This window comes from Diceros bicornis, chromosome 1 (assembly GCF_020826845.1).
Source record: "Diceros bicornis minor isolate mBicDic1 chromosome 1, mDicBic1.mat.cur, whole genome shotgun sequence".
NCBI lineage: Eukaryota > Metazoa > Chordata > Mammalia > Perissodactyla > Rhinocerotidae > Diceros > Diceros bicornis.
Genome location: NC_080740.1, coordinates 37,813,292 through 37,831,145, shown reverse-complemented (window position 1 = coordinate 37,831,145; position 17,854 = coordinate 37,813,292). Strand labels below are relative to the sequence as shown.

Here is a 17,854-nt window from a genome sequence, read left to right as displayed (position 1 = left end):
AACCCAGAGTGGGAAAGTCTGTGGTGTTCAAGGGATGTGAAAATGAATATCACCTTTCATACAGTTTCTGCTTCATTTTCCAAGGATTATAATATACTTGGTAAGCTTCTGGCACTAGGGAAGTCAGCAACAGACCACATAATGGAAGGAAAAGTATTCAGAAAACAGTTCAGCAGGTTTAGTCTTACAAATACTATTTTCTTACAAGATTATTCAGCCCACCCTGGATTATTCAGTATTCCCTGAATGTGCCTTGTGTTTTTCTGTTTCCTAGATCTGCTCATGCAGTTCACTTCTGGAAATGTACTTACCACTTTACCCCTTCAAATCCTACTGTTCTGCTTAATTCAGTTTTTAACTCTTCTTAAAGTTTATCTGAGTCACTCAAGGAGGAGATACTGTCTCCGTCAAAAGAACACTTAACAGCAAACTACCACTATTACAGCACTTACTGCATGCTACCTTATAAGCATGTGTCCCAGACCCTTTCATGATTGAAATGGCCCTGAAAATAGGATTTTTTTGGTTTTTTATTTGGTACCCACACACGTATAATAGTACATTTCCTTACACACATATAATTAGTAATTCATTACATATTGAATAAATGAATTTAAGTGTGGCTTGGAAAGTATGATTTAACTTAGAAAAACAACAATAATGGAAATTGGTGTGTTTTAAATTTTTGTGTGGCAGAAGATAAAGGAAAATATTTGCAACATATGACAGGGTTTTAATGTCCAGATGTGAAGAACTCATTTCAATCAATAAGGAAAAACAAACCACCTGAAAAATGGGCAAAAAATATTAAAAAGCAATTCACAAAATATACAGAAGGCCAGTAAAGCATGAAAAGTGCTGAACTCCATTAGTTATTAAAAATACAAACTATGAATTATTACCTATCATAGAAGTAATAATGTAAAACAATGTAATTACTAGTATTGGCAGAGTTGTGGGGAAATAAGTCTTGTCATATTCTTGGTGACTGGAATGTGAATTGGTGTACGTTTTTAGGGGGGAATTTGGCTTTTTTTATCAAAAGCCTTGAAACTGAGTATAAGCTTCCATTTGTTCATTCACATATTGAGTGCCAGCTGTGTCCTCAGCATTGGAATAAGATTCCTCTTCTCATGGTGCTTTCATTCTAATTGGGAGGCAGATTTTCAGATATGAATTTAAATAATTCTTGAATTTTTAAATTGAATTTTACAAATAATGAAAAGTAAAAAAGATATTTGATACCAGATATTAGATTTATCTGTGTTTTCTTATATAAATGAAAGGTAAAACGTATGTATATGAGTGTGATTAGAATCTTAAGTTAGAAGAATCCTTATAAATCAACTCCCATAGTTCCTTCTATGTCCTCATATCAGATATACATGAAGCTCATGTTGATTACTTCTGGTGCTGGCCACAAAGAAAGCCCTGTCCATTTTGTGATGGCTCTATTCCTTACAGAACTGTCTTCCTTACTTTGTCCCTGCCTTTTCCAACTATTTGTTCCCAGTTGTAGTATCTAGATCTACAAAGCATATCTTTTCCCCTGTTCCCACCCCGGTTCTCCTAAGTCTTCTCTTAGTCACGGCAAATCCATTCCTTCCAGTTAGTTGGACTCATTCTTGATCCCTCTGTAACAACCTGTTTCCAGTCAATCAGCAAATCCTGACAGCTTTACCTTCAGAACATGTTCAGAATCCAACCATTTCTCATCTCTTTTGCTCCCACTCTGGCCAAAGCCCCCATCAGTCTTTCACTCAAATTGTTGTTCCTTTATCTCCTCTCTCCTTTGGCCCAAATCCCTGAATGGCTTCCCATATCAGAATAAAAGCTAAAGACCTTACATTGTCCTGCAAGGACCTGTGATCTGCAGTCCCCCCTTCCACACCGTGCCACCCACATCTATGTTCATCTGTGTTGTTATTCAAACACTAAGCTTGCTCCCATTCCAGGGCTTTTGTACTTAGTGTTTCCTCCACCTGGAAACCCCCTTCAGACAACTACATGTCTCACTAACATCCTTCAGTCCCTCCTTAAATATCACTTCATCTAGGAAGAGTTCCCCTGAACTTCCTCTAAAATGACGACTCACCACCTCACTACCCTCCTTCCCCTTCTTTTTCTCCATTGTATATTGTATACGGTACCGTGTGTCCATTTCTCCCTGTGTACATATATAATATTGACCTGTCTACCCTCCCCCCATTAGAACATAAGCCCTCTGAGGGCAGAAGCAGTTCTGTGAGCAGTGCCTGGCATATAGTACTTTTAAAAATATGTTAAACGGATGAATAGATGAACATTTCCAGACCTCTAATAATTCTAGTTTCCTCCTCTGGATATCTACCCCAGGTCAATATCTGTCTTAAAATGTGACAGTCATTGCCCTGGGCAATGCAGAGTGCAGTAGAACTACTACCTCTCTGGATATAGGTATCCTGCTTATGTTATTAGAGCCTGTAATGTTAAGCACCTTTTTTTTTTTTTTTTTTTTGACAGTAGTTAGGTTACAGTGTGCAACTCTTAGGAAAAATTTGGGTGTCCTTTGCAGAGAAAACAAAAAAACTTGAAACAAGTTTTCTGGATTTGAACTCATAACCCCAGGATTTCTAAAGAAAAACTACCAATTGAATTGCTCTAGCCAATTACCAATATGCTTTTTCTAAATTCATCATTCATGCATACCCAAGGCACTGTGTGCAGGGCATAGAGGAGGATATAAAAATAAAATATAAGTGGAGCCTATCCTAAAGGTTCTTACTGTCAAGATGATCTACATAAGTAACTGTAATACTTGCTGCAAAGTGGTAGGTGCCTAAGAAAGATTGACTACTGCCCCAGTTGTTCAGGAGGAGATATAGCTTATTTGAGAGTAAAGCACCTGAGCTAAGACCTTAAGATAAGATTTGGACATATTGAAATGGCCCTCTAGAATCTAGGCAGAAGGAAAAGCTTAAGCAAAAGAATGGATTTGGTAAGCATAAGAAATAGTAACTAATTCGCGCCGGCCCAGTGGCGCAAGCTGTTAAGTGCGCACACTCAGCTGCAGCGGCACGGGGGTTTGCCGGCCCCGATCCCGGGCGCGCACTGACGCACCGCTTGTTAAGCCATGCTGTGGCGGCATCCCATATAAAGGAGAGGAAGATGGGCACGGATGTTAGCCCAGGGCCAGTCTTCCTCAGCAAAAAAAAGGATTGGCATTGGATGTTAGCTCAGGGTTGGTCCTCCTCACACACATGCAAAAAAAGAAATAGTGACTAATTCAATTTGGCTGAAAGATATATTTATACAGAATAGTATAAGGTGAAAGTTGAAAAAGATATTTTTAGAGCCAAAACACGGAGAACTTTAAATGCCAGACTGGCAAACCTAGTGTGTAGGAAATAAGAGTTACTGAAAGTTTCTGACCAGGAAACATCATCAGTTTGTGCTTTAGGATAAATTAATCTAATGGCTGTGTTGGGGAAAAGGTGGAACCGAGAAATCCAGTTTAGAAGGCAAGTGCAGTAATCCAGCCAAAATAGAATAGAAGCTTGAACAGGTGGTGTAGCAATAGGAATAGAAAGGTGGGAAAAGAAAAGATACTATGGAGATACAAAATTTAGCAATTGCTTAAAAAGGCTTGAGAATGAAGCAAGGAAAGAGGAGGCAGTGATAGATGAGGTTTTTGAGCCTAGGTAGCCTCATTACAGAAATAGAACCTCCAGGACTTGAAAAGCATGCTTGAAAGGAATTTTAAATATATTTCATCTGAGGTGCCAAAAGGTGTTAAATAGAGATTGCTCTCCACGTATAAATTAGGGAGATGTGGGAGGCATCCTCATAGAAGTGATTAATAAAATTGTGGGTTCAGAAAAAGGTTTAGAGAAGAGCAATGAATGTGAATGTGTGCATATGGCGTATTAGCAAAGATTCTTGAGGTCTTTGAAGGTTATTCAGAGCCAGAGAAAGTAGAAAAAGAATTGTCCAGAAAATTTAGAGAAGTGTAATCCACTATGAAGTGCAGAGAAGTTAAGCTTGTATTGGATTTTTGTTCATTCCAAATATTCATGGATTAGAATAACTGAAATGAATTGAGACTCAATAGAAAACACTGACAAGAATAAAAAAAAAATTTGAGTAAACAATGAAAATTGTAGAAGTTACTCTGTCCGAAAATAACCACCTCTCTGCAACACACGTCACAAAGCCTTGGCTTCTGGAGTGCTTTCTACCTATAGCCCTTTTGAACAATGGTTATTAAGCTGTCGTTTTTACTTGCTAACAGCATTGTTAGAATACTTATAGTGTAATCAGTTTAAAGTAAGACTTCAAGTGGCACAAGTAAATTTAAATATAATATATACATTATATATAGACACACATATGTATATACATGCATACATTGAAGCAAAGTCTAGAAAAAACAGACCAGTCTTCCAGATGTCTTGACCTTTAATAACTTTGAATCCAAATTATTCCCTGGGCCCGTGTATAATAAGAAAGAAGAAATCTATACTTGCATTTCTTTTGTCCCTCATATTTTCATTCATACTTAATGTGTGTTGTTCTCAAAGCGTGCTAAGTGCTGTGCTCGGCACAGAAATGCGTTTCCCTACGTGTGTTACCAGTAGGCCCCTTCAAGCACGGCTACAATACAATTAAAGGATTTAAGTAGTCTAATTAAAACCCTTTAAATTGGGGGACAAAAAAAAAAGCGTGTTTTTTTTTTCACCGTTAACTGAAACACCAGGTCTTTGCAATGAATATGTTATTTTTTAGGAAATGTTTGATTTTAAAATCAAAGAGGGATACCAGGCTTTCCATCGTTTCACAAGTCTTGCTCGAGACCCAAGTCTCCTTTGTCAAAATGTACTTTCAGTACAGTACGTTTGAAATTTTTTAAAGGAAGTCCTTGACTTATTTTCACCTAGCCTGGAGCATGTTATCGATAGTTTCAATCGACAAAACAGTAGCTCTCCAGCTTGGGAGTAGAATCCATCCTCAACCTCCGCGGGCTCCTCACAATTCCTCAGCTCTATTTGGAAGGAAGGGTCCCTTTCCTTGCGCTTCGTTCTTCAATTTCTCCAGTCTTTTTCTCCTGACCCCTTCTGCCTCTGTCCTAGCGTCGGAAACCACAGACGCCGAGAGGGGCCTCACAGAGCGGCGGCGGCGAGGGGCGCGGAGAGAGGGGTTGGGATGGGCGGCCAAAACGCGCCCTGTGAAGGTGGGGGAGAGACTGCGCGAAGCCCACCGCCAGCGCAGAGACACGGGAGGGAAAGCTCCCGCGAGGGCCACAGTGCTCAAGAGGCCGGGGCCGCGTGCGGGGGCCGTGCCCGCACGCTCTCGCCGCCTCCGCCGCCTTTCTCAGGTCGCTGGCCGCCTCTCCCCACCCTCCAAGGGACGTTGGTACATTCCCGCTGACTCCGAGAGCTTAAAAGGGCCCGCGAGGCTGCGCCCAGTGGATTTGGTCCTGATTTGTGCGCGGGGCTCGTGTCCTCATCCCGCCCCCGCCGCGCGCCCAGATCCGCCAAACTGCCGGGGGAGTCTTGATATCTTGGCGAAGGTTTCTTTACGCTGTGGCGCTCTAGCGTTTGGGGGTTGTGTGTGTAGCTGTGTTGCTCGCAGCTAGGGCCCCTCCGCCCCCGGCCCCTCGGCTGCCTTAGCACCGCAGCCCCGCAGTGTGCAGCGCGCGCCGCCAGCTCCGCAAGGGATGGAGCAGACCGAGGTCCTAAAGCCACGGACCCTGGCGGATCTGATCCGCATCCTGCACCAGCTCTTCGCCGGCGAGGATGTCAACGTGGAGGAGGTACAGGCCGTCTTGGAAGCCTACGAGAGCGACCCCGCCGAGTGGGCAGTGTACGCCAAGTTCGACCAGTACAGGTGAGCGCGCTTTAGCCCTGCCGGCCGAGGATCTCGGGCGCCGGCCTCGAAGAGCGGGCGTGGGGGAGGGGGTCTGGCTCCGGGAGAGCGCGGGCCGCGCTGCGCCCACCTGCCCACCGCTCCCGAGCCTTTGACGCACCGCCGCGCCGCGCCTCCTCGTCCGCGGGCGGCCGGGCTGGCGCTTTGGGCCGAAGGTGGATTCCTCTGGCCTTGACGGCCGCTGGCCGGAGAGCGGCAGGCTCGCGGAGGGGAGGCCACCGCGCGGCTGCAAGGTTTTCTATTCTCTTCTCGCCCGTCAATCTCGCCGCTTCCAAACCGCCACTCCTCCTCCTGCCCCCGGCCTCGGGAGCAATGCCCTCCCCTCTGGAGCGATCGCTCGCCTCGGACGCCGAGATGCGGGGCGACCCGGGTGGCCGGACACACTTAGGCTCTACCCTGCCGTCCGCCCTGAGGAACCGACTGGCTGGACTAACGGAGGTGCTCCCAGGAGAGAACTGCATCAGCCATCCGGACAAAGGGCCGACGGCGGAGGACGCAATTCCCCGACGCCAGTTCTCCTCCATCGCTTCGCCCTCGGTCGCTTGCAACCAGGCACCTGCCAACAGGCATTTATCTGATACAAAATAGCGTCTTGGAGTTGTCAGCTGCTCTTTTTCAATTTATACTGCTCCTCTCCCAAACCATTGTAACTTCCCGGAATGCAGGTTTATTTAAACCCGCTATCAGGTTCGCGAATTAAACGACTGCTGCTTTTTCATCCCCCAAGCCATAGACTTGCCCTTATCCTCAGTTCTGAAGATCTGGCCTGTAGATTGAAGACCGATGCTTCCTAGATGTGCTTGAGTGTGATGCCCAGGCAGGCTGGGTCCTTACAGCCTCGGCTTGGTTATTAAGTAAAACTGATCTCTCTACCAACCCTCTGGGTGAGAAGTAAAATTGAATCACCCTGAAGGGTAATAGGTTCTTTTCCGAAGGGCAGCCTTTATGGATGGTTAGGTTGACGGTAGAGAGAAGTGGGGGGTGGGGGGCATCGTTGAAAGAGAAGAATAAGAAGATGAAGTTTTCCTTGGGAGCAGTCCATTAGTCACCTCACCTAAACATACAGTGTGTTTGGTAAGGTTTTGTCGGCAAGGGTTGTTTCAACTGTATTTTAGGATTTGAAATAAAGTGAAGCCTACTTAGGATCCATCCCATTTTCCACTTGCAAGTGACTCTAGGAAATTCCTTTGGTTTGTATCAACTCAGTTCATCGTAAAGTCCTTCTGTGCCTGCCAATAAAGCTACCAGAGTCTAGTTTTTAATTTTGCTATTAGCTCCAGGTAATTGAGGGCTTGTTATGGGCCGGGTACTCGTCCAGTCACTTTACACATATGTTAACTCATTTACCTCACAACAGCTCTAAGAGAGAGGTTCCGTTCTTACCCTTATTTTACAGGTGAGGAATGGTAGGCGGTAAAAAGGTTGGATTACCTGCACAAGGTCGTACTTGTATCAAGTAGCAACTCTGGGGATTCAAATTAGCATTGTTTCAGAGCCCACACTCTAAACCACAACTAAACTTCCTGCAGACATGGTGCCATAATAGTTTTCTTCTGTCTGAATATATTATTATTGACCAAGTGAAATTAATTAAGCAGGGTAGGTTGTAAGAGCTCTTAATCTTTAGAACAACGGCATTTCCAAGGGCCTTGAATTCCTCTTGATTGACAAGCTTTAAACCATTTGAAATGCAATCAGTCGGACTATTCCACAGGTATCTGAGGCACAGCCGATAAAGGGTGCAGTCTTGGGTGGGCAGTTGGGGGAGGTGGGGGGGAGATGGGAAATCAGAAATCAATTTGATAGTGTTTTCGTTTGTAATAGATGTCCTAGCATTGTGAAGGATTCTGATCTCTGCCCTTGGGAAAGCCAATGCAGAAGAACAAAGACAGAATATGTTCCAGGGTGGGCCAGACAGTAAATTCTCTAGAAGAAGACCTACAAAGCAAGAGGGGTGACCCAAAGTGTAATGAAGGGAGATGTAGGATCCTGGTACAGGAACGGAGTTTACTATGAATTAAAGGCTGGGTGCACAGCCCCTTGCTAGGGTATAAAGGGCTACAAAACAACGATGACTGATGTCTAAAAAGCACTTACTAATCCAGCACCTGGCCTCCAGCCTGGAGGAGGAGAGGGGAGGAAGAGACATGTGGGACAGAAGTGAACAGATGACTATGTGAAAAAACACTACCCCAAAAATGGGGTAAAGAGTCCTTAACGATGACAGTCTAAATGAATGTCATAATTATCAAACTTATTGATGCTAATTAGATGGCATCGGGAATACCACTGGGACCAATAGAAGCGTTAAAGTTGATTTTTTTTCTTAGTGGTTGTAGTTTTGGTTTAGGATTTTTTTTTTTTTTTTTTGGCCAATTAACTGGTTTCTCACTGTAAAAGGTTTAGAGCATCGTTTGCTTCCCTAATGTAGCCTCCTTTGCTCTGGTACTTAGGTCGACTGCCACCCTATTTGTGGAGGACTTTTCATTAGGAGTGCTTTAGAATGTGATTTGTGTCTGGGCTATAGTAAAACTAAGAAGAATTCTAGAAGAGCTATTTAACAAAACCTTGTCACTCAAGTTCTGGTTTAGCTACAGGGAGAGAAGAAACAAAACAGTAGTAACATTCTTGCCTAGAGCAGTAATGCACTTTGCAAATACCTTCTGTGAGAAACTTTTATTCTTTTTATCAGTTTGAGGCTGTCACATGTAGAATCATGGAATTTGCTTTCTTTTCCTGGTGCCTTTTCAGTGCCATTAATTACAACTGAGCAGCTGTAAATGCAGTGATTAAAAATACAGAAATGTCCAAAATGAACTGTGAAAAAATATTTGTTTTCATTTGTGCTGGATTTCTAATTAGAAAACCACAAAGTTGCTTAGAGGTAGAAATGTTAACATTTGTAAATGAATGATACTTTGTGACTCACTGATTTTTCCCAGTGCTTGTTTCATCAACCAAATTCAAACTTCTGAATGTATTCTTTTTAGGTATACCCGAAATCTTGTGGATCAAGGAAATGGAAAATTTAATCTAATGATTCTATGTTGGGGTGAAGGACATGGCAGGTAATACAACTATTCTTTTGCAGATATTTATTAGAGTATCTATTCTAGGATATGAAAAGTACAGTCCAGGCTGGCAACAAGTCTTGTGAGCACTAAGAAATCTCATTTTATAATTATTTGTTCACAACGTCCCCTAATCCCAACAAAAATTCTCATGTGAACTAGCCTGAGGGGTTTAGGTGTACACCATGCATATCAAAACAGTCCCCCAAAATGAGTAGTAAATCAAAGGAGACATGTAACCAGTTTAACTTAATCTTTGTCTTTGTCTTCTATGGAGTTAAACTTTATATGAATTGTGCTAAAACTTGACCTTTGTGGTGCTTTGACGTATGTAAACAATGATGGGACCAAAGACCAAAGCGTGCAGATTTGGAGCTAGAAAAGCAATTCACAAATTCAGAAAATTTCTTTCTACTTCAAGTTAATTGTGTACTTTCTTTATATAGAAGGTAAGGCAACTTAAACTAATACTGATTGTTTGAAACTTGGTTCCTTAATTTGTCCTAAATTTACACATTTGCCAATCTTATTACCAACTTTTTTTTTTTTTTGTGAGGAAGATCAGCCCTGGGCTAACACCCATACCAATCCTCCTCTTTTTGCTGAGGAAGACTGGCCCTAAGCTAACATCTATTGCCAGTCCTCTTTTTTTTTTTTTTTTCCCCTTTTTCTCCCCAAAGCCCCAGTAGACAGCCATATGTCATAGTTGCACATCCTTCCTGTTGCTGTATGTGGGTTGCCGCCTTAGCACGGCCGGACAAGCGGTTCGTCAGTGCGCACCCGGGACCCAAACCCGGGCTGCCAGTAGCGGAGCGCGTGCACTTAACCACTAAGCCACGGGGCCAGCCCCGCCAATTGAGTATTGTTATCTCTTGAAACAGATCCTTCTCGGTCTTTTGAGAATGGTGAAAACAATAATCCAGACCCATTTTTGATGGGAGAAAGGAAACATGAATTTACAAGACTTTGGAAAGTTAGGTTTATAGAGTACATTCATTTATTCATATGGGATTGAGTTATTTTCATTCAGTATTTTTTGAAAGCAAATTATATGTCAAGAGTAGGACTAGGCTCTGGATTTAGGAAACAAGTTCTTATGGATTGTATATGGGTTAATAGAATTCAACATATGAAATAAATGCCAATAATGTATACCAATTCATATCTTTTAATCAACCCTACAGCTAATACTACTTAATAAACTTAAATACTATTTACTCTAAGATTACATGAATAAATCCTTTCCCCAAATCCAATTTATTTTCTCCCACCAATATTGAGAGGTAATCAAAGGTGGGATACTCTAAATCTACAAAATGCTAACATTATATATACTTTTCTGTATAATTTTAGGGTAGTAATGCATACACATACCCTTTGTTCTCCAAAGGAAGGAGAAAAGAGGAAAACCCTGGGCAAAAACACTAAATGTTAAGTGTGATGCAATTATTATAGATGATTATCTTTATCCTTTCTAAAATTTCTCTAGTGTGGTTTTATAATCAAGTTCTAGCACAGCTTAACTGAATTATTAAAAGCTATATTTTGAACAAGATAAGACTGCTAGTTTTGTTTTGTTATCAAACTAGTATTACAAAAAGGTTTTAAAAAATTAACTTCTTTAGTAGAGGTATATGTCAAAACTGTACCCCTTATATGCATTGATATGGAAGACTTTTTTTTTTATTACTTTGCCCTGAACAGTGTTGAATTATGAATTGATGACATTTAAAAATCCAGCTGAAATAGATTTTGGCCTGGGAGATGTCCTGTTGACAGTGTGCAGCTGTGAGCTCTGGGCAGACTGTTACTGCAGATCTGGGTACTAGACCATCCACTGAGTTCAGTTGTCACTTTGTGTCTACATAGCAGTATCCATGATCACACTGACTCCCACTGCTTTCTGAAGATGCTACAGGGAAATCTAAAGGAGACGTTATTTGCCTGGCCAGACAAAAAATCCAATGAAATGATCAAGAAGTCAGAAAGAATCCTGAGGGAAAACCAGTGTGCCTACATCAACGGTAACATCCAGTACCTTTTTCTAAGGGCAAGTGGGAAAAACCTTGAACTCCCATCTGAAATATTGGTTTCTTTTTTTTTTTTTCTTTTTGTGAGGAAGATCAGGCCTGAGCTTAGATCCATGCCAATCCGCCTCTCTTTGCTGAGGAAGACCGGCTCTGAGCTAACATCTATTGCCAATGCTCCTCGTTTTTTCCCCCAAAGCCCCAGTAGATAGTTGTATGTCATAGTTGCACATCCTTCTAGTTGCTGTATGTGGGACGCCACTTCAGCATGGCTGGGGAAGCAGTGCGTTGGTGCACGCCCGGGATCCGAACCCAGGCCACCAGTAGCAGAGCGTGAGCGCTTAACTGCTAAGCCGCGGGGCCAGCCCCGAAATATTGGTTTTTTACACGTGTGCAATACAACTTGCATCATGGAGTCATGATTGCAAATATTTGCGAAAGGACCTAAAAGCAGTGGGTTTTGTTTTTTAAAGCTTTGCATCTGGATTGGAATCATTTATTAAAAACTTATGCAGGTAGATTAGCACCCACTGCAAAAGTCATTTACCTGCCAAGTCTTAGGACAGTTAGAATTGAAGATGAATTTATGTAAGTAGAGTCTTTTAGTAAAGGAGTGAGGCCAAGTTGGAAATATTAGTCTCTGTGTTAGAAAATGTAAAGAAATGTTTTGGAAGTGATAAAGAATGCTAGCTAGTCCCTGTTTTTCCAAAATGCATACAGCATACTTAAAAGAGTATTCTCTAGGGAAACTTTGCAAAGCATGTTATTTAGCAGTGATTTATAGATCTCTTACCAAGAATTCATTCTTTTCCCTCAGTGTGATATGGGAGAGCCAAAAGCTTTTCAGGAGAGGCGATAATTAACGTCCATCTTCCTAAGGGGGATAATAACTTTCCAAAAAGTTCATTAAAGCTTATTTTTTATTCCCATTTACAGATGAGATTGCCAACACATAGGAAGATTAAATAACTTGTCTAGGGTCATTCAGCTTTCAAATGGCAGCCAGGATTTGAACCAAGCAATTTGATTCCAAAGCCTGTACTCTTGATCAGGATGCTATCCCACTTATATAAAATCATATATTACAGAGATTTTTCTGGCAAAGCAGGTTCTTTGTTCTTATATCTTAAAGTCCAGTATTGACCTTGATACTTGGCCTAAATTTATTCATTGGTTTAAAAATGCAAGCCACTTACAAAGGTCAGATTGTATAGAAAGTTTTTTACCCCATTCACATAACACAAAGTAGTTAGTTTCTTGTGTAGCAGGAAACTTATTTGAGGCATGCTATGTGTATAGGCATGTCAGATTTCCAAGAACAAGTTTGCTGCCTGTATCACTCACAACAAAGCCAAAAGCCTTTCAAAAAACTTACTTTCAGCTAGAGTCACAGAATGTTTGTGAAACTAGATTAGATCTTGAAGAATAGGTAAGCTTTTCTCAAGTCTTCAATGCAAAAGCCTACAGGAGCCAAGCAGGTAAAGTGAGTGAGTGGTGCAGGCCGGGAATAAGACTGTGGGAACTGGTGTGTGAGCCACGCTGACTAAGAGGGTAGCAATGGCCACTCAGCTCCAGCTAAATTGTCCAGATTTCTTTTTCCATAGAAGTGGGAAATTCCAATTTTTATGGGAATTTTGCCAGTCAGTAAAATATCAGGTGTGATAAGCTAAATATTTCTGTAGACTAATTACCCATATAATCAAAAACCACAAATTTTAAGCCTTTGATTTTTACAGATGCAGGAGTAGGAGTGCAGATGGATAGTGATCAGTGAGAAGGATGTTTCAAGTATAGGGAAGAGCATGAACGAAGGCACAATTATTGCAAAGAATGAAAACTATTCAGAAATGATCGAGCTGGAGGGAAGAAGGAAGAATGGGCTTGCACACGAGTAGTGGGAGAGAAAGGTGAGATCAGGTCCTGGGCTGCCTCCAAGACCAGCTTAAAGTAAGAGCTTGCTTTGGTCAAGAGCATTTTATCTGTAATATCTTGATCAGTTCAGTAGCTGTGTGCAAGACAGAGTGGAGGAAAGGCAGAGTTGGGGCAAGGAGACCAAGAATAGGCAAAAGGCGGACATGGCCTAGACCAAACTGGTATCCATTAGTATCACCATGAAAGATCTAATAGTACTGTGACAGAGAGTACACCATGGGCATAAAAGAAAGGAGGCAAAATAATGATGATAATAATAATGCTGGGATTATTAACAGTAGGGGTCAGCCATGAGCCTCCAGGGCTTCCCTTTCTAAGGGATGCGTGACTAGTTTTTGTGGGGTCTTTGCTTGCAGAATTGTCCAGCATGCATTGGGTGGTGTATGTACTTGCAGTTGGAGAAACAATTTATTTGTGTCAAGAGCAGTCAGTTCTTAAGAATGTTGGACTTTTGTTCAAAGTTGTGCTTAACCCAGTATATTTTGAAAGCAGTAAACTATAGAATCAAAGAGTTTGCAGATCTGAGATTTAAGCCCCATTTTTAGAAATGAGGAAAACTGAAGATCCTAGAAACGGCGAGTGGTTCAAAGATAGTCTAGCTAGCTACTCTAGCTGAGAGTGGGACCTAAGTCTTCTGCTTCTAGGCTTCACTGTTCTTGATCGTGCGAGCTCGTGGGGCTAGATCATAAGGTATAAAGCCAAACTAGGGGCCTACATTAACTACACTAATTACACTGCATTTCTTCCTGGACTAGTCCTCAAACCCTCTCCTCACGACCTACATTTCTTCTCAACGTATTTTTTAAAAATTGAGTATTTGTCTGTATTTTAATCTTGAAGACGTCTCCCCCGGGGCCTTTTGACTTGCTTCAGTGTGGATTGGTTGATCGCTAGGCCAGGGCTCAGCTGTCATCCTGGGGTCCCCTCACATCACCCAGGCTTTCCCTTTGCTCTCTCTTGTTACTGACCCCCTTGTTTCCTGACCTCGTGTCTGCTCTGTTCTTGGTCCATGCCCTTGTTTTGGTGGAGCATATCCTCCAACGGTTCTATGAGAGAGGGTTCTTGGAAAGTAAATTTTTGCTACCTCATGTATCTATATTCAACCCTTGCAACGTATAAGTCTTCTCCTGAGTGGTGTCCATTTCAAGTTGTTGTTTTTCAGGTTGCGCTGGCCTCTCTTTCATACTAGAGGCCTTGCTCCAATGTCTGGTGGCCTTGGCTGTGTGCTAATATTTAAAAACCAGGGACAAAAAAGTTAACTGGTAGCTCTGAACACATGGATGGTGTTTATCAACTGGACTTCACTCTAGGATAATTGGGCAGACCTTTTTCCTTGAGGGACAACCAATGGCAGTATCTTGAGGGTTTTGTTCTTGATCAGATCAGATTCCCCAAGAAGCTGCTTCTCGTCTCCTGCCTGGAGAAAAAATTCCTGTCTGGCAACATTCTGGCAGCTAGGTGGTGAAGAAAGTGGGGATCCTACCATTCAATATGTAAATTTTCACTTGTCACCTGCTTTTCACCAGTCCTGAGTTTATCTGCTGTATTCTTTCTAGAGAAGAGATTTCAGAACTCAACGGAGCAGGGGAAGGAGGTGGGTAGGCGGGAGTGTTGAAAGGGATTTGAGACTCTACTTAAGTTTTCAGAAGTGCCTGTGCTGCCAATTTCTGAACTGTTTGGGAGTTTTAAGATATAAATCAGGTTATTTCTTAGCTGTCCCATGGGTAGGAGAGGATTTAGCTTTCTCTCCTCTGCAAAGCCATCCATCTACTTTCAAGCTTTCAAATTTTTATTAATATTTTCTTTTTCCATTTTCTTTTTCTTTGTATGTTGATGCCTTTTTTATTCTTTTACTGCAATTGTAGGTTTTCAGGAAAGAGCAGAGTGCCTGTTGCTTACAATCTTTAACTAGAAGTTCAATTCTAATTTCTATTAATTCCATATGTATCAAATTGATTTACCATCTTAGGTGATAGACAAAATTTTTACCTACAGCTGTCATCTAAGCTCCTATTCTTCCTTCGTGGATATTGTTTAGATTCCATTGGCTTACATCGAGTAGAGAATATTAGCCATACGGAACCTGCCGTGAGCCTTCACTTGTACAGTCCTCCTTTTGATACATGCCATGCCTTTGATCAAAGAACAGGACATAAAAGCAAAGTCACCATGACATTCCATAGCAAATTTGGAATCAGGACTGCACTTGTAAGTATAATTTCTCTCTTCTAGGTTTAAGTGCTTTATGGGTTGGCAACATTACACCGTATGCATTGCTTTTTTTGTTCTAGATATTATTTTAATATATTGTTTTAAGTGTTCTTGAATTGAAGAATGAGCTGCACCTTAACTTGGAAGAAGGGCCCTTGATATCCTAATTCTTTTCTTTAACTTTGGAGAGTATATTTTCAATTTATAAAAAACTTAAATTAGATGCAAAGAATTGTTTCTTCAGAAACCTCAAAATGTATGCTCATTCCTAAAGAAAATGTTTTCTCTTGATTTATTAGAGAAATAAGAGTGAAAACAATATTATTTGGTATAACTGCTACTGCTCTGACTTTAGTGTTCATAGACCTAACTTGCTGGGACAACGCAAATAACTTGCATAGTCAACCTTTGCAAAGTTGAGACCCTTTTCTGATGATATAAAGAAACTTGCTTGTTTTGATGGCCAGGTTACTTTTTCTTTGAGTAGTGATGCTATTTAGACCACAAATGAATGAGAATAGACTATAATATGGTCCGCCTTGAGGAACACCAGTTTCCACCTTAAAATAATAAGGCAACCAACAGTAATATGGTATGGCAGTCCTCCTCTGGTGAAATAAGTTGGCCATTTAGGGGGATGGTTTTTAGTAATTGGAATGTCTAAAAGTAGACAGTGCATGAAAACAGAGCCTGAAAACAATTCTCATGAATTATAAGAAAGTACAGCCTTTGAGAGAAGCTGGGGTGGAATTTTCTGAAGTGACCGCCTTGCTTTGTTTTCTGCATTCCAACCCCAAGAGATGCTCTTATTACAGCAACAAAACCACAGGGCTCCGGTGCCATAGCTGAGTTTTCATTCACTGCTAGAAAAACAGAACTTAGAACAAGCCAAAATGTCTCGTGTCAAGATTCTTACTCATCTTTCTTTTTTTCTTTCTTACAGACAACTTCTGGATCTCTGGAGAACAACTAAGGAATACGAAACCCTCTGAAGTTGTACTTTAAGGTCCGCTGAAAGTTTTGCCTTGGACAGGAAGGGCCTTCCACCATTTGCTGCCCAGTAATATACTTTACAAAGCCAATACTTAGATCTACTGTAAGGTAGATGTGATTGTAAGGCATTAAGTAAGCAAAGAGTGCCCTGAGCTACTGCAGGAGAAAAAGTCCCACTACAGAAAAAAAAGGCTTGTAATTTTAAAGGCCAAATCAAGTGCTCTCCTGGTTTTATCCTCTAAATCCAGTGGAACCATACTGGGAAGGTCAATGAAGGTTTTTATAGCTTTTGGAAACACTTTGGTCTCTGAACTATGATTAGCAATAAATAAAAACAAGAAACCACAGACATCAAATGCCTGCCTTGTTACTTGGAGGACTAAATGTAGATATCTTTAATATACTTTGTATGTCCTTAATATTTGAAGAGAATTTTTTGAATCTGTGGATATTATTTTTTCAATCTTATTTTACAAATTCTTGTTCTATAAGTAATAGGGTATTGTAGATAGAAAAACTTAAGGTACTTTGCCATTTGGTAATAAAATGAAGGGCAGAGGATTTAGAAAAGTACATGTACCCAAGCCCACAACAAACCAAAAACATAAATTCATGTCAGTGTGTCCAGTGGTCATAGTCAAAGACTTTGTACTGCTACAAAAATTGCCAAATAATTTTAATAAAATTGGATTTGAACACAATTTGAAGTTGTCTTTCTTTTTAAGGTGATGAGAATTTCATATAATTCATGGTTTCTTAGATTTAAGTAGACTGCCAAAAGTACTACAAAAGATGCTTTTATGATGTAAGAAGATGAGAGGGCCAAAAAAGGCATGCAAAAGCAGCTTACCCTTTCAGGCTTTACATGTGTTCACTGATGGGCCAGAGATACAAACCTGAGGGCCTCTGGCCCCAGTGCGGCTCGTAGACACAATCGGTTTTGCCTGGAAATTGTTTGTGGGTCTATATGTGTTAGATGTGAATTGGTTTTCAACATTTAAAAGCTGGAGATTTCACAGAAGGTATAGATTGCTAGCTTCTTGAAAATTTGAAGCATCTGGCAACATTGGACCTGCGTTGCACTTTCATTGACATCCATTAGCTAGGCTGGGGTCTGCGCTTAGATGGGGCCACCCCTGCAATCTGCAGCAGCCTCAACTTGCCTGTTTCCCTTATTTCTGTTTTCCTGCAAAGCCTACATATGCATTTGAGTTCGCTGCCCCTATTTTAGGCAATTTTCTTAGGAATATCTGTCATAATCTTGGAGTTTATCATCTCCGGAAACTTAGAAGGTAAAGTCCTTTGAAGATAGTTTCTATACAGGTCATTGATTATGTTGTTTACACCACTTTGTATAATTATTTACATCTTCCTCATTTTGAGAAGGATATCAACATTTATTGAGTGCTTACTATACACGAGGCATTGTTATAAGTTGTTTAGACGTACTAACAAACTTAATTCCATACAACTTAAGAATTAGTAAAGTTTTTCTCCTGGTGCTATAATACATTACCACAAATGTAGTTGCTTAAAACAACATAAATTTATTTCCTTCAGCTCTGTAGGTCAGAAGTCTGACAGTTTCACAGCACTAAAATCACCATGTCAGAGGGCTGCATTCCTTTCTGTAGGTTCTGGGTAGGATCTGTTTTCTTGTGGTTTTTTTCCAGCTTCTAGGGACTGCCAGCATTCCTTGGCTCAGGATCCCCTTCC

At 41.2% G+C, this 17,854-nt stretch overlaps 1 protein-coding gene across 1 annotated transcript; it reads left to right on the top strand.

Annotated features, from left to right (window-relative positions):
• The first annotated feature begins 5,340 nt into the window (after positions 1–5,340).
• Positions 5,341–16,839, top strand: CDO1 (cysteine dioxygenase type 1). The gene is made up of 5 exons (XM_058538835.1): positions 5,341–5,865; positions 8,895–8,972; positions 10,845–10,999; positions 14,973–15,142; positions 16,089–16,839. The coding sequence occupies exons 1-5, from the start codon at positions 5,696–5,698 to the stop codon at positions 16,116–16,118; spliced, it is 603 nt and encodes a 200-aa protein (XP_058394818.1). The 5' UTR covers positions 5,341–5,695; the 3' UTR covers positions 16,119–16,839.
• The last annotated feature ends 1,015 nt before the right edge of the window (positions 16,840–17,854 follow it).